The sequence below is a fragment of the Ilyonectria robusta genome (genome assembly GCF_021365365.1).
Source record: "Ilyonectria robusta strain PMI_751 chromosome Unknown BGZ61scaffold_2, whole genome shotgun sequence".
NCBI lineage: Eukaryota > Fungi > Ascomycota > Sordariomycetes > Hypocreales > Nectriaceae > Ilyonectria > Ilyonectria robusta.
Window position 1 is genome coordinate 1,875,850 of NW_025764436.1, and position 21,644 is coordinate 1,897,493.

Genomic DNA, 21,644 nt, shown 5'->3' on the forward strand with positions numbered 1-21,644 from the left:
CACTTCTTGAGAGCAGTTGGAAATTGCCAATGATCAAGTTGTAGTGCAAAGATCCTGTTGCAAAGCAATGTCAGTACCAGTTTGAGAACCTCAATGGGAGGCAACGGGAGGCAGCAGGGAAGCAGAAGGGTGAAAATGGACACCGGGTATGAACTCACCGTTGACGGAGCGCTACTTGGCTGTACAAAGAGGATCCTGGGTGGAAGGCCAACGACGGCAAATGCTGGGGTACCAAGACTCTGAGATGAAGCGAGAGTAAGTAAGATAGAACAAGCTATCGAGCAAGATGGGGTTCAGAAGAGATCGGCCACCGGGTGGGGGTTGGCTTGAAGGAGAGTGGCGTGAACCCGTGGAGATGATGTGAAAGGAGAGAAGAAGATGGAGTGGGAGAGAGGAGTGGGAGAGAAGAAGTGGGAGAGGCGCAGGAGATGGAGAGACAGGATGGACAGAGACCACTTACCTAAGCCTGCAATTATCTGTATTGGAGGAAGGTGATGCCGGCTGTAAGGTTGGTAGCAAAGAATGTGCTCAGACTCCAAAAGGGTAAGAGGCAAGAATGATGGGGGAGGGTGATATCGTGATGGTAAGGTAGGATCGACAAGTAAGGTAGGTACCTAGGTAGGTAGGTGTGCGGAAACCAAAATGATACTTGCAAGTATCAGCCGAAGGTGATGTCAACACCTGAAGGGAAAGGAAGTACCTCAGTGAAGGATGAAGGTGAAGGTGAAGGAAGGAAGGAGAGGAAGGAAGGAAGATAATATTGAGACGAGGCAGGTTTAAATACCTATGACCCGTGGACGGCCTGGCGGTCGAGTGGCTCGGTGCACGCAGTTGGCAGCTGGCAGATGGTTCTGACTCCGGCGTTGGCAGCTGGCAGCTCGGCCGAGGTGTGTTTGACAGCTGCTAAGTTTTCAGGCTGCACCAGGTGGTAACGTATTCGGCAGCGCCTCGCAGGTAGCGACCCTTGTCCAAATGATCTCGAAAGCTGAAACCGTCTTGAGATGGATGTGGGAGCCGCGGCAAAGTGAGTTCGGCACTACTCGAGAGTCGTTCTCTCCAGCTGTGTACTTCTAGGGCTCTTGCTCTGTCTTGGTCTCCCCGGTGCCAGTTGCTCCCCGGCCGCAAAGGTGAGGAGAGCTCAGGTTGAGGATATAGGATCGAGTGCCAGTCTTTCCGTCAGCCGTAGCAATTTCTGCCGTCGGTGATATCAGGCTGGTCTCTCTGCCCGTGAATGCGATATTTCGCTTGCGTGAGGTTGCTAGGCAAACGTCGCGAATAGAAGCAAGTTTGATGCTGCAGTCACTGCCGGGCAATGAGGCAATGCCTTGTCGTCCAAAATACCGCTCAAAGCAGTCTCCGTAAGATTGGTAGGATAGAGCACGAGAGAAAAAAGATGCTTTCGCCTATTCCCTGTGTCCGTTGAGTGCTTTCGTACTCGTCGTTTTCGTCAAGACGCGGCGGTCGATGCCCTCTCCGTTAATCGTCGTCACTTCTCAGCAGCAAACAGTGGGTGGATCCGGGTATTCAAAGAAATGAAGACGCAAAGATAATTGAATGAAGAGGAATATTTCTTTGTAATAATGCTGGAACAAAGGCAAAATACGTGGATAGAAGACAGCTACTGTTCAGTCATTTCTTCGAATATCAAGACAATGGCTCTCTCGAAGTGCTGCGTAGGAGGGTCTGATCACACTCTTCATGGGGAGACGGCATCGACACCTCCCCCTTTGGGAGGATTGTGCCTGACTACTGATACGAAGAGCCCGTCTGAGGCTGACTGTGGATGACTTGCTTTGATTGTCATAGTGTTCTCAGACATCCAGAGACATGGTTCACCCGCGGGGCTTGGCTTGGCAGTTCAACCCCCATCCCCACAAGTCGTGCCCCAAATGCAACTGTCCATCCGGGACTCGAGTGCAAGGAAGATGACCCTATGCCAGGCCAATGGCGTTCCCGGGGTGATATCTTGGCTGCGAGCCCCTGGGAGTAGCTAATTTGGATGCTGCAGGACAGATTCGATTTGTGACAACCTCCTCGGCCTTCTCTTGATCCCTACCGGTTTCTAAAGGCGGTGTTCTATGGGAACACCCGATCGCCTCAGACCGACCGGCGACTTTCGCTTGGTCAAGCGAGTTAGTTGTGTTCATATTGAGAGGTCTCGAATTGCTTTTTGTAGCTCCGTCTGAAACCGTAGTTGGGCCTCCTCATGCATCCACCGATTCAGTGTCGCCGCTAGTGGCACCGTCATGATCCCATGCCTCTGACCGCAACCTGTGTCCGCTCTGGTTTTGCTAGAGCTGGTCTTTTATGTGTGGCAGCCATGAGAAGGGCAGTGTCCCAGCATATGTCTTACATACCTACACACTAGTTAGTTGGCTAAACCGCCATCAGCCCGAGAGGCTTCACCCAAAAGCACTTCCTTTACGAGGTACATCACAAAGTAGTCGGTGTCAAAACCTGATGCTCGACCACCGGCGAATCAAGTCCCAATGCCTTTCCCATCAAACTTCCTAGCTTTTGCGCTTTCTAGTCCTCCCTTACTGACGGCGAGGCGGAGCGAGCAGGGTTCTTGTGACAGGCACCCGCGCGACAAGCCTCCGAGCCCGAGCCAAAAGCAACAACGCCTGCAGGACGGGAGGCAAGAGAAAGGAAACCTTGTTCGGCCTGGCATGCTAACAGGTCCGTCCATCAATCCAATCTCACCCCTATTCTATTTGTTTTTTGGTTCTGTTTTTTTGTTTTTTAGGCTGGCCAGCACTTCGCTGTGCTCGTGTTCGTGTGCACAATCAATGTATGTTCTGGGGAGGGTGCCAAATGAGTTGCAAGTGCCGGCTGAACCATCCCCCACAACGGCCTTACCTGCCGGTGACTGTTGTCCCGCTTCCCCGATATCATACAAACCTTAGCCCAGGAATACATCTAAATAGGAATTGTTTGTGGCGTATCCAATAGTTTCCACCTGTGGCACATCTCTCAGGAAACCTAGCTACACTTCCTTACCTGCCGGCCTGTATGGCGAGGCCAAGACACTTTCAAGGTATCTCGCATACTTCCCGATCTACCGAGGACGACGACGATCCTCTGTCTCCAGATTCTGTGAAAAAGGATCTGATCCCGGCTGGGTACCTGGTCCATAGACTTCATTGGTGTTTTGATGGGTGGAAGCAACTGGCATTGCAAGAGCCGCTAAAGCTTTACCATCATAGGGCACGGGCAAGGCAAAGAAAGCATCCCAAGAGACGTGAGAAATTCACTCCCCCCAAGTAACCATGGGTGCATGGGACGATGTCGCAATGTGCCTTATTAGACAAGGCGCCCCGTTGCCCATCAATCAGTACTTCGTACGTGCCCACACACAAGCAGGGTAGGCTGCGCCAGCCCGGAGACGGCTCAAACTCTCCTAGGATTAGGATGCGTACCATCGCACCCCCTTCAGTGTTGGGAGTCGCAGATCTTCATGTATCTATGAGTATATTTACCGACTGCGACATTCTCCTAATGAGTAAGTGGTCTCACTGGAACGGCACGTCCCCGTCGATCCACATCCACGGCCGTGGCGCTGGTCACTTCTAATCTTTCCCGGTGAGTCTTGAATTGAGGAGGTGACTGTTTCTGGCTTGTGCCGCTGCCATAATCTCTCCGGCAATAGTCACTCCGGTGGCGGTATCTGGTCATTACAAGGCGTCGAGTGGCTTATGGTGATGTGATATTGGATACAGTACTCTAACTTTGTAATCAGGCAGCAAGAAATACACCAACAGTGCCTAGATGGATACCACCAGATAGATATCTCAGATGCCACTAGTAGTCCCAAATCTTTCCTCTAGCAAAAAAATATGAAGTTCTAGTTCATGTACGATCGTCTTATTTCACCGGGGGAGCAGGGCTCACCCTCAGTGTGTCGTGAAACCTGACATGCAATGATGCCACTATCCCAAATAGAGCGCCGCGTGCTTACCGCTTCTTCACTACCAGACGTCCTCCTGCAAATAAATCAGTCAGCAGGCAAACTTTTTGGGGGGGAGGGGGGATGCATGGTTTTGGGACAGTCCCGGACGTCATCGCATCGGGAGAGCGACCATTCGTCGTATCTTGACGAAAACGTACCTGGTATTGGTTGGCTGCCCTCATGTTCTTGACGATTTCCTCACCCTTGGCCTCGGAAACTCCACGTCCTTCCGCCAAGATCTGCGCAAGGACGGAGTTGACCTCACGCGCCATATGCGAGGCATCACCACAAACGTAGAAATAAGCCTTTTGGGACAGCAGTTCGCTGACCTCCTTAGATCGCTCCTTGAGTCGGTGCTGAACGTAGACCTTCTTGGAGCCTTGTCTGGAGAACGCAGTGACGATCTCAAACTTGTCACCAAGAGCCTTCTTGTAATCCTGAAGAGATAAGTCAGCATGTGGTATCGGTGATGGTCATTTTAATGTAACTTACCTCCCACTCAGACTGGTACATGTAATCATCGGAGGCTTTTCGGCAGCCAAAGAACAAAAGGGTTCGTCCAACCTCAACACCATCCTGGGCCTGCTTGGCACGTTCCTGAACGAAGGCACGGAAAGGAGCGACACCGGTTCCAGGTCCGATCATTATAACAGGCTTGCTAGGATCCGAAGGCAGCTTGAAGTTGGAGTGGCGAACGTGGACAGGAATGCGGATTCCATCATACTTGTTTCGGGGTCCGGCAATCTCAAAGGTCTGTCTGAACTGCTGGGGGGTTGCGTCTCCATTCTGCTTTTGCTTCAGGGCCAAGAGATAGTTGGTTGCGACACCTCGGAATGGGTCATCACGTCCTGGGATCATTTGCGACTCGACAACGGCGGTAATAGAGATCTTCTTGGGCTGCACCAGAGAAGAAGACGAGATGGAGTAGTAACGAGGCTGAAGCTTGGTGAGACCCTCGATGAAGGCAGAGAAGGGAATGTTGGTCCACTTCTCACCCTTGCTAACAGTAGCCAGCATGCGAGCGATGTTGTGGTAGTGAGGGCTAGTCTTTTCGTGGAAGTAATCCTTGTCGTTACCGAGGCGGTTCATCTCGGCCTTGACTTCATCGTTGGGAGCAAAAGGGGCCAGAGTAGAGAGGAACTGACGCGAAAGAGGGGCACAGATCTCGAGGTGATATCGGAGGATGGCGTCGTACGTGGTGGGAGTGGGGAAGGGAACCTTGGCAGTGGGCTCTAGGGCCTTGACGCTGACGACACTGTGCTTCTTGTCCGAAAGATCGAGGATGTCGAGGAAGCGATCAACTTCCTCACCAGGGTTGGTGGGCCAAACAGCAATGTGATCTCCGGTCTCATACTTAAGGTTGGATCCACTAATGTCGACCTCGACATGAAGACAGTTCCTGTCCTTGGCGGTGAACAATTCTCGGGACTCGGGGATGGGAGCAATGTAGGGGTTGTGCGCGTTGAACTGGCCCTTGACGGTACCCTCGAGGTGCATCTTGTTGGGCTCGCCTAGGTAAACCTCATCGGATTCGGCAGTCAGGTTGTCACGGTCGATGATGGCGAAGGTTGGCTCGTACACAGCCTCACGCTCCTCGAGGCCCAGCTTCTCGGCCAGGGCCGCCCACATGGGATCCTTCCAGGCGAGGAAGTCCTCCTCCATGGTACCGGCACCGTCGTCACCCTCGCCGGCTTCGCCGATGCGGTGAGCGCCAAGTTTATCGAGAGCCTTGCTGACATTGCGGACCATGGAGTTGTAGTGTTCGTAGGTGTTGTTACCGAGACCGAAAGCGACGTAGTTAAGGTTGCCGAGAGCGGGATCGCTACCCTCGGAGAAGGAGGCGTCATCACCGGTCATAAACTCGTAGAAATCGACAGCGTTATCAGTGGGTTCGCCCTCGCCGTACGTGGCGAGAACGAACATGACGACCTTGTCGTCGGTGATAGTATCCAGGTTATCGAAGTCATACTCCTCGAGATCAGCAACCATGGTCTCGAGACCGAAGCGGCTCTTGCCCTCCTTGGCAAGGCGTGAAGCGTAGTCCTCGGCAGTACCGGTCTGAGAGCCGTAGAAGATGACACAGTTCTTGCCCGACTCCTCCATCTTCTCGACGATGTTTCTCGTGCGGCCGGCCTTCACGCCGTTGGAGGCAGCGAAGGCGTTTGCGTAGGGGTCTTTGGTGATGCCCCATACCTTGCCCTTTGTGAAATATGCCAGCGTCCCGAGGAAAATTGCCCCCAGGACGATGACGTCCAGCGTGTCAAGTTCAGCCATGGTGTGTTTGGGTGAGCGCGAGCACGAGCGCCTGTCGAAGCGCGCTGCAGAGGATTGCGGTGGTTGATAAGGTCAGATGGTGAACCGCCAACTGCCGTCGTAGGAGCCGAGTATGGGAAGCGTTGTGGGATGGATGCGATGTCGCCTCGGTTCCAGGTGGAAGAATCGCCCGTAGATCGGCAATCGGAAAGGAGGCGGGGGAAGAACAGCGGGATGTGGCGCAAATTGCCTACCAGCGCTTCAGTCAGTAACGTGGCCGGGAGCACAATCGGCAATTCGGCCTTGGAGAAGGTTATGGGGACTCACAAGCCCCAGAGATATATGGGGTTTTGCAGGCAATCCAGGCGGCAAATCCCAAGGAAGGAGGGAATAAGGAAAGGAATCTGACTCCAAGACAAATAACCGGTTCGTTGCGGAATGGGACGGCAGCTTTATCTGACGGAATCAGCTTGAGGCCAGAGTCCCCTCCACGCCGCCCAGTACGAAAATCCTACACTAGATACGTAGCCTCCCGCGGAATACAGGGTCCCCCTCCAAGCCGCCACTGCTATTCCCCCACTCCCAAGTATTTAGCGCGCTGCATGGGCCGCCTGGCGGTTCCATTGCCTTCCAGGTATCTTTCTTTTGTACGAATCTAGCCAGTTGCCCCCAGAAATTCGGGGGAAAACCCTCCTTGGCTGGCTTGAGCCTCAGCCCTGGACAACGGCAACGCAATCTTGCCCTGGTGTTTTGTTTCCTGCCGGGCTCAGCCACGGAGACCGGATCCCGGGCATTCGGACATGGCCGCTCTGTTGGGACGTGGTGGTGCCATCCCATGAACCCATGCCGAAGTACTAAACCGCTATTTTGTTCAATGCCGGCTCCGGAGCGCCAAAGTTCCGGGGTTCCGAAAACGAACACGCAGTTCTCCACAGCCATGGGAATCTGATGGACGATTCCGCAGTGATTCAGTGCGCAGTGATTCAGTGGTGGGATGATGATGCTGGCGCTCAGTTTCTGGCTGCCTATGTACTCTGTGTGCACTTGCACTTGCTCCTCTAACTAGGTCGGAGCTTCCGCCGTGGGTCCGAATTACTTCCATTGTCTTCCATTGTGACACCTTATCACAAGCTGCTCACGTGCACAGCACGAACCCGACTGATGAACCTGTCTGTCCTACATACCAAGTACCTAGGCATGCGGGTTATTGAAGGCGATTTTTTGCAGTACGCACCACCATGGCCTCATTGGGCAGTGTTGTCCCATCTTATCCTGCTAGAGGCGAGGAGTTTCTGATAATTACTCGGAATAATTTTCGTTGGAATTAGAGCGATGACCCCTCACCACGCAATTAGTCCGAGGAGATCATCAACATGCCGACTCCCCGAGCCCCCCTCGGTAGCCCGGCCGGTTTTCGCTATTGCCCAAAACAGTGAATAGCCGACCACTTCAGAATCTCAGCTAGCGAGCGGATCTGCTCCGTCGTCTTCGACTGAGAGTAAGCCGCCAATCCCAAGAATTGTACATAAGTAGGTAGATCGCGGGGTTGGGTGTTGTTCAAACGTTAGCTTCCACTCGGTCTCCTCCCTCGGGCACAATACCAACCTGGACAACGACACGCCTTCTACTATGATTCACGGACATAGCACAGAGTAGTTGCTCCTAGTTCAAGCTCTCGCGGACTATCATGCTCGACTCCGAAGTCCAGCGAGCTGCTACGCTTCAACCAGGCGCGTAAAGTGCCCCACCAGACCCCGAGGACTCGGTGTCCGGTAGGTGAGGATCGGCCGTCTCTGATGGCCGGCGGCCGGAGCCTCGGCTTCGTACTTAGCTTAGGCAAGCACACGATTTCTAGCTCTAGGTGGCATTGTTTGAAAACGAAACAGGTAATATGAGAAGGTTGAAACCTTAAGTTACGTATCGTATGGATTTTCTTCTTTCTTTCCGATTTTGTTTTAATATCCATTGACCCCGGCCGCCTCAGCAACTCGAGTGAGCTGTTGCGTGTGCAGGGTGGCTGGGTTCAACCACGTTCAACTCTCCCTCCTTGTTACTAATTTTTACCACTTGCCTGCCAGCTACCTGAAGCTGCGGCTCGGATGCAACATCCCTCTCATCCTTTGGTACACACTACTCAAATGGAAACCCGCAAGGGAGGTGGACTGGTGGCCGGTGGCTTGACTGCTGAGTACACCACTCTTGACAACGGATGCAGAGAGACCACTGAGTGGATTGGGCCTGAGCTGTCACCACCACGTTGGATACCATTGGCGTCGAGGCTGTCACGGGTGAGACACTTTAGCCGACTCACTACACAGAGCCCGTGATATCCAGCCTCGATAGTAGTGGGGCGGTGACAGCTTTAATGTCCTTACCTGGTCTACCGGCTGGCATCTGCTCTGACATAAGTATTGAAAGGGGCGCAAGGAGAGCATAGTAGAGTAGGATTCCATTGGAACGGAACGGGACCAGTGCGTCTATCAATGGTTCGGCGTGGCTGGCTGACAGAGCGCAAGCTGAGGATGCTACGTGGTACTGTAACCCGCACCCACCAGTCAACTACCTAGCCATACGCAGGTCGCAAGTCTACTTCGTGCAGAGAAGGTGTATATTAACTGCCGCGCATCATGGCAAGACGCCCTTGATCCTGACAGGGTCGGACGCAAAGATGACATTTCATTGACCATGATCTGCGTTAGGCGCCTTCATCACCCGTCACCCCTAGCTCCAGCGGATCGACCGCTGGAAATGAGGCTCCCAGCGCTCACTGACGCCTGGACTGGTCCGGCTGGATGGGGAGGTTTAGACGAGTGGACGACATGGCACTAAAGTCTCTCTCCCTCAGGCGCCGCCTAGCCGTCCATCCACCACCACCACCACCACCACCGCGTACTCATTACAGCGAAGTATGAGATAAGATCTCAACCCCAGACTGACCCCTTTCCTCGCAACCAATGGATCGCCAGCGGTGGCGCGTGGTCTGCCCATGGCGGACGGCAGAGAGCTGATAGGCCGTGGCCCTTGCAGATATGCATGGATGACGAGGGCGTGAAAGCCCAAATTGACCAAATTGATGGCTGGTTGCGCTGTATCCTCCCTCTCCCTTGCTCCCTTCGCGAGAGTTCTGGCCCAAAGAGCCCACCAACCCACCCAAGCTTGGCGCTCGGACGGTAGCGTCATTGTTGCTCCAGCCGCCAGAGGCCAGAGGCCAGAGTCGGTCGTCAGTCGTCGGTCGTCGGTCGTCGGTCGTGGGCCGTCTGGCTGTTGTCTTGTCTCTGTTGATTTGCATGACTTTGCATGACTACCTCTACCTACCTTACCTACGTGCCGTACCTAATTACCTGCCCAACCTGCCTACTAACTTACTACCTGCGTACGTACTGCGGAGCGACCTCAGTATTGTCCCTTCTCTTATTCTCCGAACTCAATCCTCCCTGCGACCAGCGCTTCCTTTTGCTTCGTGCCCACATCCCGTACTTGTTTCTCCTTGCCCTTGGTACGGACCGCCCGCCTGGGACCGACAGACCAACCCTAGATCATGGGACTGCGGCTGAATCCGAGTTGAAATGGGTGAGTCCAAGTCATAAGTGTGCCCGCCATCAGCTGCCAGCTACCCGCCCCTCCTTCTCCTGACCCTGCATCGCACTGCGGGAATGCCCTCGTCGCGGCACAGCTCAGCGTGCTCAACCCGACTGTACCTGGAGCTAGCCTGCGGCTAACCTCGCACTTGGGACCAACTCTCTCCAAGTACCACGAACAGGGAGCATCACCCAACAGAGGACATGATCGCTGATAACCCTTGTGACACCAAATAGTGCCGTCGCAGCCGCTGCCGGATCACCTGCAGGATCCGCTCAGATTCTCGCCCCGGTCCGTTTCAAGACTCGACGAAGAGGATGAGGACGAGTCCAGTTGGGACCGAACCCTCCGTCCCGCTCTTGACCCGCCCCATCGTCCTTCGCACTCGCGAGACTCTTCCGCCGACAAGATCTCCCAGCCGCCCCCGACTTTGACATCGCCGCGCATCCACGCACCGCACTCGAGAGGAGGCTTCGGCGGCGTTGTCGAGCGAGTCGTCGATCCGAAAACCGCAAACTACGGTCACCACCGCCAAACCTCCATCGTCCACGGCATCCAGCACTCGAGAAATGGCAGTTTGGCGAGCACCAAGTCCAGCCCCCTCAGTCCGCAAATGATTGCCGCCGCCGGTGCCAGTCTCGACCGCCTCGACCGCCCGGACATGCAGTCTGTAACTGCCCGCATCGACGGCGATGGCGGCTACCCATCGCGGCCGCCTACATCTCTTTCTGGCACCACCATCCAGATGGACCGCTCCGCGTCCGCCGCCGACTTGTCCCCTCATAGCGCAACCCAGCGCAAGCTCGAACGCATGCACAGCAAGTCGTCGAGACGTGACCACGCTCCTCATCTCTCCCATTCCTCTCGTCACCACAAAGATGACCAAAAGACGGTTGGCGAGTATGCCTTGCACGTCTTGTTCACCTCGGTTAGTACAAACTCGACCGGGCTACGGCGTCTCTGGCTGACTCCATTATAGTTCATAGCACAAGCTGAGGAAAAGCTGACGGAGTGCGTCACGGTGCCATTCGACCCCGAACCCCATATCGAACAAATCTGCGGACCCGGAGTCGATCCCGCATTCGACCAGTTGATCGTCGCCCTCGGCCACATTGCGAGCCCCAAGCCAAAGGCCCTTATCGATTCAATGATGCTATGGAGGAAAAGCAAGAGCGATGCTGCCAACGAAGCTCGCAGTCACCTTCAACAGTCGCGAGGCATAATACCAGGAGCCCCTCTTTTGCGAAGGAACACAGAACCAGTACAACAGGCTGGCCCCCCGGGCTCTGGAGGGGCTGACGGCGTCTTCCCGAACGGACCGCCAACCCTCGCCGCGAGGCAAGAATTCGTTGCCCAAGCTGAACGCCGATCAGCCGTTTCAATATACATCTTGTGTCGGGTCTTGCTGGAGGTAATAAGTCAGAGCAGTCTGGCCTGCATCACACCCGAAATGGAGGACAAGCTGGAAAGCATCATTTTCGGACAACTTAAGATTGCTGATACTGAGCAATTGATGCTGTCACCTCTGAAACTTGCCAATTGGAACCTATTTGCGCAGCTCCTCGGCTACATGAGTGGCATTAACTTCGCCAGTGTCACTCGGAGGTTCATCGAAGACCTGGATAGTTCCCTCCAGGAGCGAGTGGTAAAAAGCCCAACGTCGTCCTCGGGGCGAGATGCCGAGGGAAAGGTCGAACTCGTCTTGGGTGGCATGAAGCACCTAAGGGTCAAGGTCTCACCGGAAGAGTCATGGGAACAGTCCTGCGATTTTTTGATCTCATTGGGCCGCCTCTTTAACAAATCCCATGGCCAAAGGGTTAAGACTGCCTTTTGCCAGGTTCTGGATATGTTGCTGCTCCCAATTGCTGCAAAGGCCAGCAACAGCCACTTCATGCATCCACGATGGGCCGAAGTCCTCTCCGCCATCGGGCCTCGCCTTGCTCAAATGTTCATGAAACCGCGACACTGGAACATCGCATTCCCCCTCACTGCTACAATGCTCTGTGTTTCTCCTCCAGACAATTTCGGCACCCAATGGCTTCAACTTATCCTCCCCCTGCAGACAAAGGCCAAGGATCGCTTCACGAAGCCTCTTTGTCTCCAAGTTATTTCTCGACTGCTCTGGACTTACCTATACCGCACAAATGATACCCCTTCGAACGCCATTCGAAAGATGGACGAGATTATGAAATTGGTCCTGCCCTCGTCGAAACGCAGTTTGGTAGCCTCCGATACCGTCTGCACCGAGCCCTTGATCCAAATCATTCGTTTGATTGGATTCAAGTACCCGGAATACTGCTTTCGAAATATTGTTTTCCCGCTCGTCAATGCTGAGTTGTTCACCTCGAATAAAGAGTTAAAAGTTGAGCAGCTAGACCCTGACAGGGTTGTTGTTGGTATCAGAGCTTTCCTCTACATCATGTCCGACTTGGAGAAGGGAGAGCAGGGTCAACCACCCTTCCCACAATCCTACGAAACTCCTGTCGCTTCTCTAGATCGGTTTCCCGTCTCTCCCGCAGTCTCCTCACCTCGCAACTCCCCCTTGTCAAACCCCACGACCACTCCTAAAGAAGAATACGTCACGCGTCCCGTGCTGACTCATGTTTTGAGTGACAATGTACGGGAATACTATCTCAAGTTCTGCGAAATCCTCGGGAAAATCACCATAATCTGCGATAATACATTCGGTGGCCAGGCTGCATTAGATGAGAAGTTCAACAGTCCAGGCCCCAAGACCCCGATTGCCGAGACTTTTACCTTCTCCCGCAAAGACGACCATCAAAATGCATCAGATCAGAAACAAGCATTCTATGAGCTTCTTCATGTCGCAGTGCAGGCGTTACCCCGTTGCCTCTCTGTTGACATTCCTTTCAATTCACTAATCAACTTACTCTGCACTGGCACAGCTCATGTGCAATACAATATTGCCGAGTCATCCGCCAACTCGTTGAAGGCAATCGCTCGACATTCCCATGCTCAGCAAGTGACAATGGGCTTCGCTCGATTCATCTTCAATTTTGACGATCGCTACTCAACTATGTCGGACGGAGGGATGCTTGGTCACGGCCACATCGAGAACACTCTCAGGCTATATGTAGAGTTGTTGCAAATATGGATCGAGGAGATCAGGTGCAAGACTAGAGAGGCCTGGATGGATCAATCAGACACCACTGCCTCGGATAAGAGGGGCCTCAAGCTCGATCTCTCTAGCATCTGGGCCGAGGTTGATCAAGCGGAGGCCCATGGTCTGTTTTTCCTTTGCTCACAGTCCCGACGTGTCCGTCACTTTGCCGTTACAGTTCTCAGACTCATTGTTGAGTTTGATATTGCTCTTGGGAAAGAAGTTGAGGAGGAGAAGGACAATATGAGGCTTATCGACATCCTGGAGAACGAGTCTAGCAAGGTGATGGACTTCAACGACGAACAGCTCTCAGTGGCGGAACGCAGTAGGTTGCAGCGAGGCCTACAGAACACCAACAACCGCGGGGCCTTGGTTGAACTCTGCGCCAGCGATGTCTCGTACGATACAACATTGTGGTTCAAGGTCTTCCCCAATCTCATTCGGATCGCCTACGAAACATGCCCCTTCACCGTCACCATATGTCGGGACCTCATATGTAATCGCATTTTGCAGATGTACAAGCCGATCGTGTACCTTTCCGAGCCATCCCGTGGCCTTTACTACAATGGCGACCCAGGGAGCGCCCGGTTGGCTCCAAGACCCGCCACGGCGCATCCAGAGGTCATGGTGGAGCAGTGGAAGCTGTATTTGATCTTTGCATGTACCACACTCGCAGATCCTGGTGCTGCCCCAACTCCTAAGGATCCTCAACATGTCCGAAAGGGCTCGAAGCCGGTCTCCAAGGATAAGATTGTGACAGCACGGACGCTGTTCAAGTACTTGATTCCTCTGCTTTCTGTCTCCTCGGGCTCTGTACGGGACGCAGTTGTCGTTGCCATGGGATCAATCAATATTCACATTTACCGAACCTTGCTTGAAGAACTTCAAGGTCAAGTATCACGATGCAACGATAATGCGCGTGCTCGGATGCACCAGCGAACCAACAGTAGCCCACGACGGAACCGCAAGATGGACTTGCTGAGAACCGAGATTACTCACGTCTTCAAACTAACATCACACTTCATCAATGAACCTGACGTGTATAATTCCGATTTCTTTCTCACCAACCTCACCTCCTACACTAAAGATCTAAAGTTGTTCCTCATGGATGGGGAAGTACAGATGGACTGGGAGTTCCAAAAGCTGCGCCGCCACTACTGCGGTTTGATGGAAGCTCTCTTCGAAGGGATCAATCGAACCAGAGACCCATCACGATGGATGACCTTTGAGTCTCGCAAATCCGCCTTCTCCCTGATGGAAGATTGGTGTGGTTTCTCGCCAAACCAAAACCAGATACGGGCCCGTGAGGACACCATGCGTCAGTCTCTCATCGATCAGCAGACCCTAGGTGAACGGGGCACTGTCACGGCAGCAATGGAGATTGAAAAGAGGAACCTAAGAACCGCGGCTCTTAGCTCCATGGCTGCCTTGTGTGGAGGATCAATAAGCATCACGACTGAGAGCGGTGTTATTCTGCAGTTTGACATTCGCCGCATGCTGGCTTGGATTGAAGCCATTTTCAACTCGGGAAGTGACCGAATGAACGTGATTGGAAGACGAGCCTTGCAAAACCTGATCGTCCACAACCAAGAGTATCCTTACATGTTGGAACACTGCATCGCTCGATGTTACCTTGCAGACGTACCCAAAGTACTGGAGAGCTACTTCGCGGTTGTCACACAAGTACTCCAGGATCATATCGACTACCCCTGTCCATTTTGGAAACTGCTCGGTCTCTGTCTCTTCACTCTTGGCAACGATCGGAGCGAAATTAGATCTAAATCCGCGACAGTTTTGCGGTCCTTGGAAGCCCGTCAACAGCGCAACTCGAAGGTCCAGGATTTTGATATCAGCATTTCCGACAAGACCCAGGCTGTGTACAAATTGGCACAATTCGAGATATCCAAGCGGCTTGCCAACAAACACACGGAGCTGGCGTTTCACATCTTCTCCGAATTCACTCTGTACTTCAAGGACTTGCAGCCCGCAGCCCAACGTAACGTCGTCGCTGTTGTGCTACCTTGGATCCAGTCCATTGAGCTAAAGCTGGATCCAAATGGTGGTCCTACAGCCCAATCCTATGTTCTCTTGGCTAACTTGCTAGAGATTACCATAAAATCCAGCGGGGCCCTGCATAATGAAGTCCAGGCCCTGTGGCAAGCCCTTGCCACCGGTCCTCATCCAGGAAACGTTCGATTGGTCCTGGACTTCATCATGCAACTGTGCCTTGAGCGTCGCGAGCAGAATTTCGTTGAATATGCGAAGCAAATTGTCGTATTCTTGTCTACCACGAATAGCACGCCAGGCATCAAAGTTGTCGAGTTTCTCCTAATGCAAATCACGCCAAAGGCCATGGTTCCTAACGAAAAGAGAGACGCAGTCCCACCACCACCCGATATCAGTTTGCTCCCTTACTGCGCCGATCTCGCTGAGGCTCTCCCAGTTGGAACCAAGCAAGCTGGTTTCTCTCTTGGACAGTTATCGCTCATCTTGCTTGTGGACTTGATGGTCTCTCCAGTTCATCTCATCCCAGAAAACGTCCCGCTTCTCCTCCAGGTGGTCACTGTCCTGTGGGACCACTACACTCCGCTTGTTCAGGAACAAGCCCGTGAGATGCTAGTGCATTTGATACATGAATTGGTCATCTCGCAGGTCGATGACCAGACCCAAGACGTGGACAAGAAGTCCATCGAGGATTTGATTGACCTAGTCCGCCGACATGATCGCTCCGTTGTCTGGGGTTACGAGGATAGCAACGGCAAGGTAGATGACCACGATAACAAGGTTCCTCCAAGTATGGAATTTCTCACCGCAGAAGTCATTGGAACCTTCGAGATGACATTCCCGGGCATCAAGGAGCAGTGGGGACGACTATCCCTTACCTGGGCCACCTCCTGTCCCGTCCGGCATCTTGCATGTCGTTCGTTCCAAATCTTCAGATGTGTTCTTACATCTGTTGACCAGTTTATGCTTGGAGACATGCTGGCACGATTGTCCAACACAATTGCAGATGAGGACCCCGAAATTCAGTCATTCTCAATGGAGATTCTCACCACTCTGAAGACGCTGATTGTCAAGTTGGATGCCGATAACCTACTCAACTTCCCTCAACTATTCTGGACGACTTGTGCATGCCTCGAGTCCATTAACGAACGAGAATTCTTGGAGGCGGTCGAGATGCTCAATAAGTTCCTCAGCAAAGTGGATTTCCAGGTGCCTACTGTCCGCAGACTGCTGGCTGATGGCCAACCAGCCCGCTGGGATGGCATATTCGAAGGTGTTCAGCCCTTGCTCCACAAGGGGCTGAGATCTTCTCTTTGCTGGCAGACAACTCTCGATACGATGGACAAGTTGGTCCAACTTCCGAGTGACGGCTTGATCGGCGGCGACAACCGACTATTCTTCTCCTTGTTGGCAAACTTTCCTCGTTTCTTGAACGAGCTGGAGCAAGACAGCCCTAGCGAGGACGCCTTGCGAACGGCGAGTCTTCTTATGGAGGAGTCCGACCGTCAAGGATTTGCGGGTATTGCCGTTGCCCTACATGGTTTTATTTCCAAAACGTCACAGAGCAGCAGCAAAGACTTTCTCGTGGAGTTATGGGGCTCCCTACGAGAATACTTCCTCCCCCATTTGGACTTTGAGATGGTCACGTTCCTGATTGGGCTACTCACCAACTCCTTGTCCTGGGTCAAGATCCAGACGATGCGAATTCTCTGTGTGGCAATTCCCGAGGTGGACATGCGGAAGCCTGAGCTCGCTGGGCATGGATCCGATCTCATCTCGCCACTCCTTCGCCTCTTGCAGACCGAGTTCTGTATGGAGGCGCTCGAGGTGCTGGACAACATCATGACCATGTCCGGGAACCACATGGACAAGCATCACTTGAGAATGAGTATGACACGATCAACATCGAAGGCCATCCGGAAGGAGTATGAGCGCACGCAGAGTCTATTTGGTATTCCTGAGGCATCTGGCTGGGCAATTCCAATTCCCGCAAAGAAGACGGATGCCACGCGTGCGAACATTCATGCCGCCTTCTACACATGCCAGGGATCAGAGGGCATGTTACCAGAAGCCAACCCGACACCCGAAGTCGAGTTCCACACCGACGACTTCCCCTATGGCTACTTTGGTGCATCAGAACGGACCGAAACGATGATGTCCGATGAAGGTCGTGGCGACGTCCACGTCGGTGACCTGGTGACAAAGCTGGATAGTCTCGACGATTTCTTTGACGAACCATCAAGCCCAACGACAGATGACGACCGACGGTCCTCGAGAACCATTACCGAGTTCACTCCCGAGTCGTTTGAATCCGGTGCAGAGTTGTATGACGAACAAATCCTGCCAATTTTGCATGAAGCGTCGAACAACACGTCATTCCAGAACGGATTCGCAGATCGTTCTCCTGTGCTTTCAAGAGAAGTGAGCTCCAACACTATGAATCCCGGCGCCTTCAGCGCTATGGGGCCTACTTCTATGCGACCGGGTCTTCATTCACGTTCTATCACGTCGCCATCAGCCCCAGCATCCTACCAACCACAGATAGGGGAGCTCGCTTCAGATGACGAGTATGTGGGAGGGTTCTCCGATGCCGACGACGAGAGGCCCAACACAGGCCACACAGAGAGCGCTTTCTCCCTAGAGAGTATAATCAATCCTCCCGTGCGGAGGCCGCAGTCCAGGATGCGACGCGTGGCACAGAGTAAATCACGGGATGAGCGGTCGAGGGAAAAGGCACCGCCTCAACCAGCGACGCGATTGGCGAACACCATACTTCCACCTAATATGACAAACACTGGAGATATGTTATGATGGTGGAGATGAATAGACTATTTATCTACGGCCTGGATCTGTCCATTTTCAATGTTTTTGGTATATATCTTAATTACATGATGATGAGCGTGTATGAAGGCGCTAGATGAATAGGATAAGCATAATGGTGAATCATGACCCGTATTATTGGAGAGGCGTTAGAGGAGGTGTTGGAAAAATCAATGAATACAATAGACATATGATCGCATTTCTTTTCTTTGATATGAACTGTGACCAGGTAGGTGGCTGGTTTGTTCGAAAGCTGGCACACCAGGGTGGTTGAGCTAAATTCGGTTACTTGGCTGCATCAAGTTTATGCACACATAAGATTTTGGTTGTTCGCCTTTCATCACATGGAGAACATGCAGCCTCGCAGCCCAGATCAGCCGTGATTATGGATAAAACTTTGTTGGCCTCTTATCGCAGTTCTAGGAGGGCCATCCGACAATTATGTCCCTCTCCAAAATACGTCCCGGCCAGAATTGGCGCGCGGCGGACAAACTCAACAACCGCCAGCACGCTGATATATCCCGAAGCGCCAACCAAGGAACACTCAAACCTGGCCACTTTCCTCGCCTATGTGGAGCGCACTGGGCTGAACAAGAAGTCAACTGTGTATAGGGGCACCCACTATGAGTACACAGTCGCTGAGGCGCTTTCGCCGTACGGCTTCGTCCTCAAGCGCGTTGGGGGCGCATCGGACCGCGGGCTGGACCTGCTGGGCACGTGGAAGCCGCCGTCGACGAGGCACGTTATGAAGGTCTTTTTGCAATGCAAGGCCGGCGCGCGCAGCCCGAGCCCGATGTTCGTGCGAGAGCTCAAGGGAGCGCGCGCGGAGGCGCCGCCGGGGTGGCGTAGCGACACTGACGTTCTGGGGCTGCTGGTGGGCGAGAAGCCGGCGACGCGGGGCGTACAGGAGGAACTCCGCGCGTCAGTACCTCTGGGATACGTGTGCTGCTCCAAGGACGGCGAGTTGAAGCAGCTATTGTGGAACCAGGCAGCGCAGGAGATGGGGCTTGAGGGCGTGACGGTCGCGGTCAAGTATGCGGCCGAGGGCGATGGGCTCGAGAAGCAACTTGTGCTGATGAAAGGAGCGAGGACATTACCGCTCCTGGAGAAGCTGGAGGGTCTCGAAGTCGAAAGGCCGTGATGGACGAACGAACTCTAGCAACGGCGAGAACGACAACGACGGCCTCATGGATGCACCGCCCAGTGCAACAATAACAGGCCTTCTTCAATTACCTCCTCCTCGCTACAAGCCCTCGGCATCCACTTCCCTAGGTACTCACCGTGTTTCGGTCCTATTTCAGCGCGATTCTTGACATTTTAAATCAAGCATCCTGCAAAGAGATGCCCATAGCGGCAACGTCACCCGGAGGAGTTGCCGATGCTTACAGCTTACACAGCAGCTGAATAATGCAGCGTCGCAACAGCCATATGGCAGCCATCTTTGGTTCTGGCAACATCCAGGTCCGAATTACACGCCTTTTACGAAAAACAATCGGCCTTACCGCCAGACGGCGAATCTCGATGAGAGCCGCTCCCCACGCTTTCTCTTCAAGATGGCGGCGGGCGGTTCCTTAGTCATCACACGCGCGCGGGCTATGTCCCCAGCTTAATCGTTCCTTGGGCCAGCCAGAAGCCGCCGTATACGAAATCAGTCTTAGTGCTCGCGCTGGGGGGGGCCACGATCCAGATCCCATCACCTCCACTTGATGCAAAGCGGTAATGGGCAGTTGTCACTGCATATCTTGCGTGAGACGGTTAACCCGAGCTTAGAAATCGGCATCCTTCTGCTCCATAACCGAGTTTTGTTGAGGGAACCATTGATCATCATGCTGTGGACGCCAAGTAAGCCAAGGCGCTGATAGAAATGGTTATAAGAGGAGGGACGTCGGCGAGAAATGAAAGTCAAATAAAATCAACAACAGCATCAATCGAACCATTCAATCAATATATCAACCACCAAGTCCCTTCACTCCCATCCATCCATCCACTACATCCATCCTTCACATCACAAAAAGCATTCACCCACTCTCTCCATCATGTCTGATATCAAGCCCATCACCATCTACGTCCACGGTACGCCAAGAACTTTCCACCTGGAAGCATCTCCCCTCTGACAACCCTTCCAGCTAAGGGACCCAACCCTAAGAAGGTCATCATCATCTTCGAGGAGCTCGGTGTTCCCTACACCGCCGTATGTCTCACCTTTTCCATGCATTCATAGAACCTCGTTCTAACAACTCCCTTTTGCAGATTCCCATCGAGAACCCCAAGGATGAGTCCTTTACCAAGATCAACCCCAACGGCCGCCTGCCCGCCATCGAGGATCCCAATACCGGCCTCACCCTCTGGGAGTCGGGCGCCATCATCGAGTACCTTATCGAGACTTACGACAAGGAGCACAAGCTCACGTTCACCTCCGCCCCCGAGAAATGGCAACTGAAGCAGTATCTGCACTTCCAGATGTCCGGCCAGGTGAGATCGCATAATTGCGGCTATAAACATACAAAAAACTTCAGACTAACCTTGTGCACAGGGACCCTACTTTGGCCAGACTGCTTGGTTCCACTTCTTCCATCCTGAGGATGTGCCCTCCGCCAAGGAGCGCTACAAGGAGCAGGCCGTCCGGGTTGTCCAGGTCCTAGACAAAATCCTAGAAGGCAAGGAGTATCTCGTCGGTGATAAATGGTATGTCAACTTCCCCCATCCCATCTCTTCCTTCCAATTGCTCACGCAGCCTTCCTCAGCACCTACGCCGATCTGGCTTTCGTTCCTTGGAACAACATGCTTCCCATGTTCGGCGACACCTGGGCGAAATATGAGATCGAGACGAAGTACACCAACTTCTTCGCCTGGCACCAGCGCTTGTTGGCTCGTCCTACCGTCAAGAAGGGTCTTCAGAATATTGAGTAATGGGTGCAAGGTATGGGACATGACAAGACTGTCATTAAGCATAGCACGGCGTGGGCCTTTTTTTGTTGCTCCTTTATACTTCATCCGATAGATACAACTTCGATTTAGAAGCGCTCAATTCATTTTTTGCCTCACTCTTTCCATCTTGCCTGGAATGGCTGTGTCATGTGCCACCTAACCTAGTCGTCCCAAACAGAAGCCTTGGCCTTCTCAGCGTCGTCTCGTGCCTTTTTCTCTGCGGCTCTCTCTTGCTCTCGTCGTTTTTTCTCCTGCTCTCGAACAGACTTCTGATAGGCCCGCTGTTCATCAGTCAGCTTGGGCGCCTTGAGACCAAGGCCTGCGACGATCATGCGCCGCGCCACGGCATCGGTCTTCTCCGGCCGGCGAGCCGAATCGACGGGTGCCCTAGATGTGGAAGACTCTAATCCGGGGGTCCATGATGGGCCAACTGGGGAAAGAGGGGTTGGCGGAGGAGCTGCGGGCTGCTTAGGTGGGGATGCAGCATCGTCATCTTCATCCGCCTTGGACGGAGGTTCGGGCTCCGAGTCAGAGAGGTCCTCGTCCTCCCAGGAGTCAACGACAACCTTCTTTGACTTCTTCTTTGTGGGCTTGGCAGCGTCTTTTGGGCTGTTGAGCGAAAGCTTGGTGAGAGAAGAGGAGACATCCCCGTCCTGCGGGGTTGGTAGCATGGTGGGAGAATTTAAAGGTGCCTGACTGGGATTGTGAAAATTCTTGGTCGACGAGAAGTCAAGGCGAAACTCAAAAGAACTAATGTATCAAATTTGATGCTAGGCGATAATGAGATGTCGAAAGGATATATCGCGTCGAGAGGTCCCGAATGGGCTGTGGAGATGGTCGCTGCCCATTGGCTCCTGCTGATATTGCGGATATGTTCTTACAGGTGGTGTAGGGTAGCTTCTGTGCACATGGATATGGAAGAGACCCACGATGCATTGGTCATCTTTCACAACGGTCATGGTTTAATTGTGAGCGGGCAGAATGTTCTGG

At 53.3% G+C, this 21,644-nt stretch overlaps 5 protein-coding genes across 5 annotated transcripts; 3 read left to right on the top strand and 2 right to left on the bottom strand.

Annotated features, from left to right (window-relative positions):
* Positions 1-3,954: 3,954 nt before the first annotated feature.
* Positions 3,955-6,223, bottom strand: BGZ61DRAFT_341660 (uncharacterized protein; the record flags this gene model as incomplete). Its single annotated transcript, XM_046239436.1, has 2 exons — positions 3,955-4,386; positions 4,442-6,223. The coding sequence occupies 2 exons, from the start codon at positions 6,221-6,223 to the stop codon at positions 3,955-3,957; spliced, it is 2,214 nt and encodes a 737-aa protein (XP_046110778.1).
* Positions 6,224-9,507: 3,284 nt separating this feature from the next.
* On the top strand, positions 9,508-17,925 carry BGZ61DRAFT_410472 (cell morphogenesis N-terminal-domain-containing protein). Its single transcript, XM_046243242.1, has 3 exons — positions 9,508-9,772; positions 10,018-10,709; positions 10,761-17,925. Exons 1-3 carry the CDS (start codon positions 9,769-9,771, stop codon positions 17,715-17,717), a joined length of 7,653 nt encoding a protein of 2,550 aa, XP_046110779.1. The 5' UTR covers positions 9,508-9,768; the 3' UTR covers positions 17,718-17,925.
* Positions 17,926-18,111: 186 nt separating this feature from the next.
* BGZ61DRAFT_553693 (uncharacterized protein) lies at positions 18,112-19,779 on the top strand (the record flags this gene model as incomplete). The annotated part of the gene is made up of 3 exons (XM_046255552.1): positions 18,112-18,758; positions 18,886-18,998; positions 19,140-19,779. 3 exons carry the CDS (start codon positions 18,112-18,114, stop codon positions 19,334-19,336), a joined length of 957 nt encoding a protein of 318 aa, XP_046110780.1. The 3' UTR covers positions 19,337-19,779.
* BGZ61DRAFT_489796 (glutathione S-transferase) lies at positions 19,763-20,636 on the top strand (the record flags this gene model as incomplete). Its single annotated transcript, XM_046250256.1, has 5 exons — positions 19,763-19,799; positions 19,853-19,917; positions 19,977-20,198; positions 20,260-20,411; positions 20,471-20,636. 5 exons carry the CDS (start codon positions 19,763-19,765, stop codon positions 20,634-20,636), a joined length of 642 nt encoding a protein of 213 aa, XP_046110781.1.
* A 179-nt stretch (positions 20,637-20,815) lies between these two features.
* Positions 20,816-21,325, bottom strand: BGZ61DRAFT_526998 (uncharacterized protein; the record flags this gene model as incomplete). Its single annotated transcript, XM_046253044.1, has 1 exon — positions 20,816-21,325. One exon carries the CDS (start codon positions 21,323-21,325, stop codon positions 20,816-20,818), a length of 510 nt encoding a protein of 169 aa, XP_046110782.1.
* Positions 21,326-21,644: the final 319 nt, after the last annotated feature.

Coding starts and splice junctions, on each gene's coding strand:
- BGZ61DRAFT_410472 (XM_046243242.1), top strand. Junction 10,710..10,760: donor TGCACGTCTTGTTCACCTCG/GTTAGTACAAAC, acceptor ACTCCATTATAG/TTCATAGCACAAGCTGAGGA.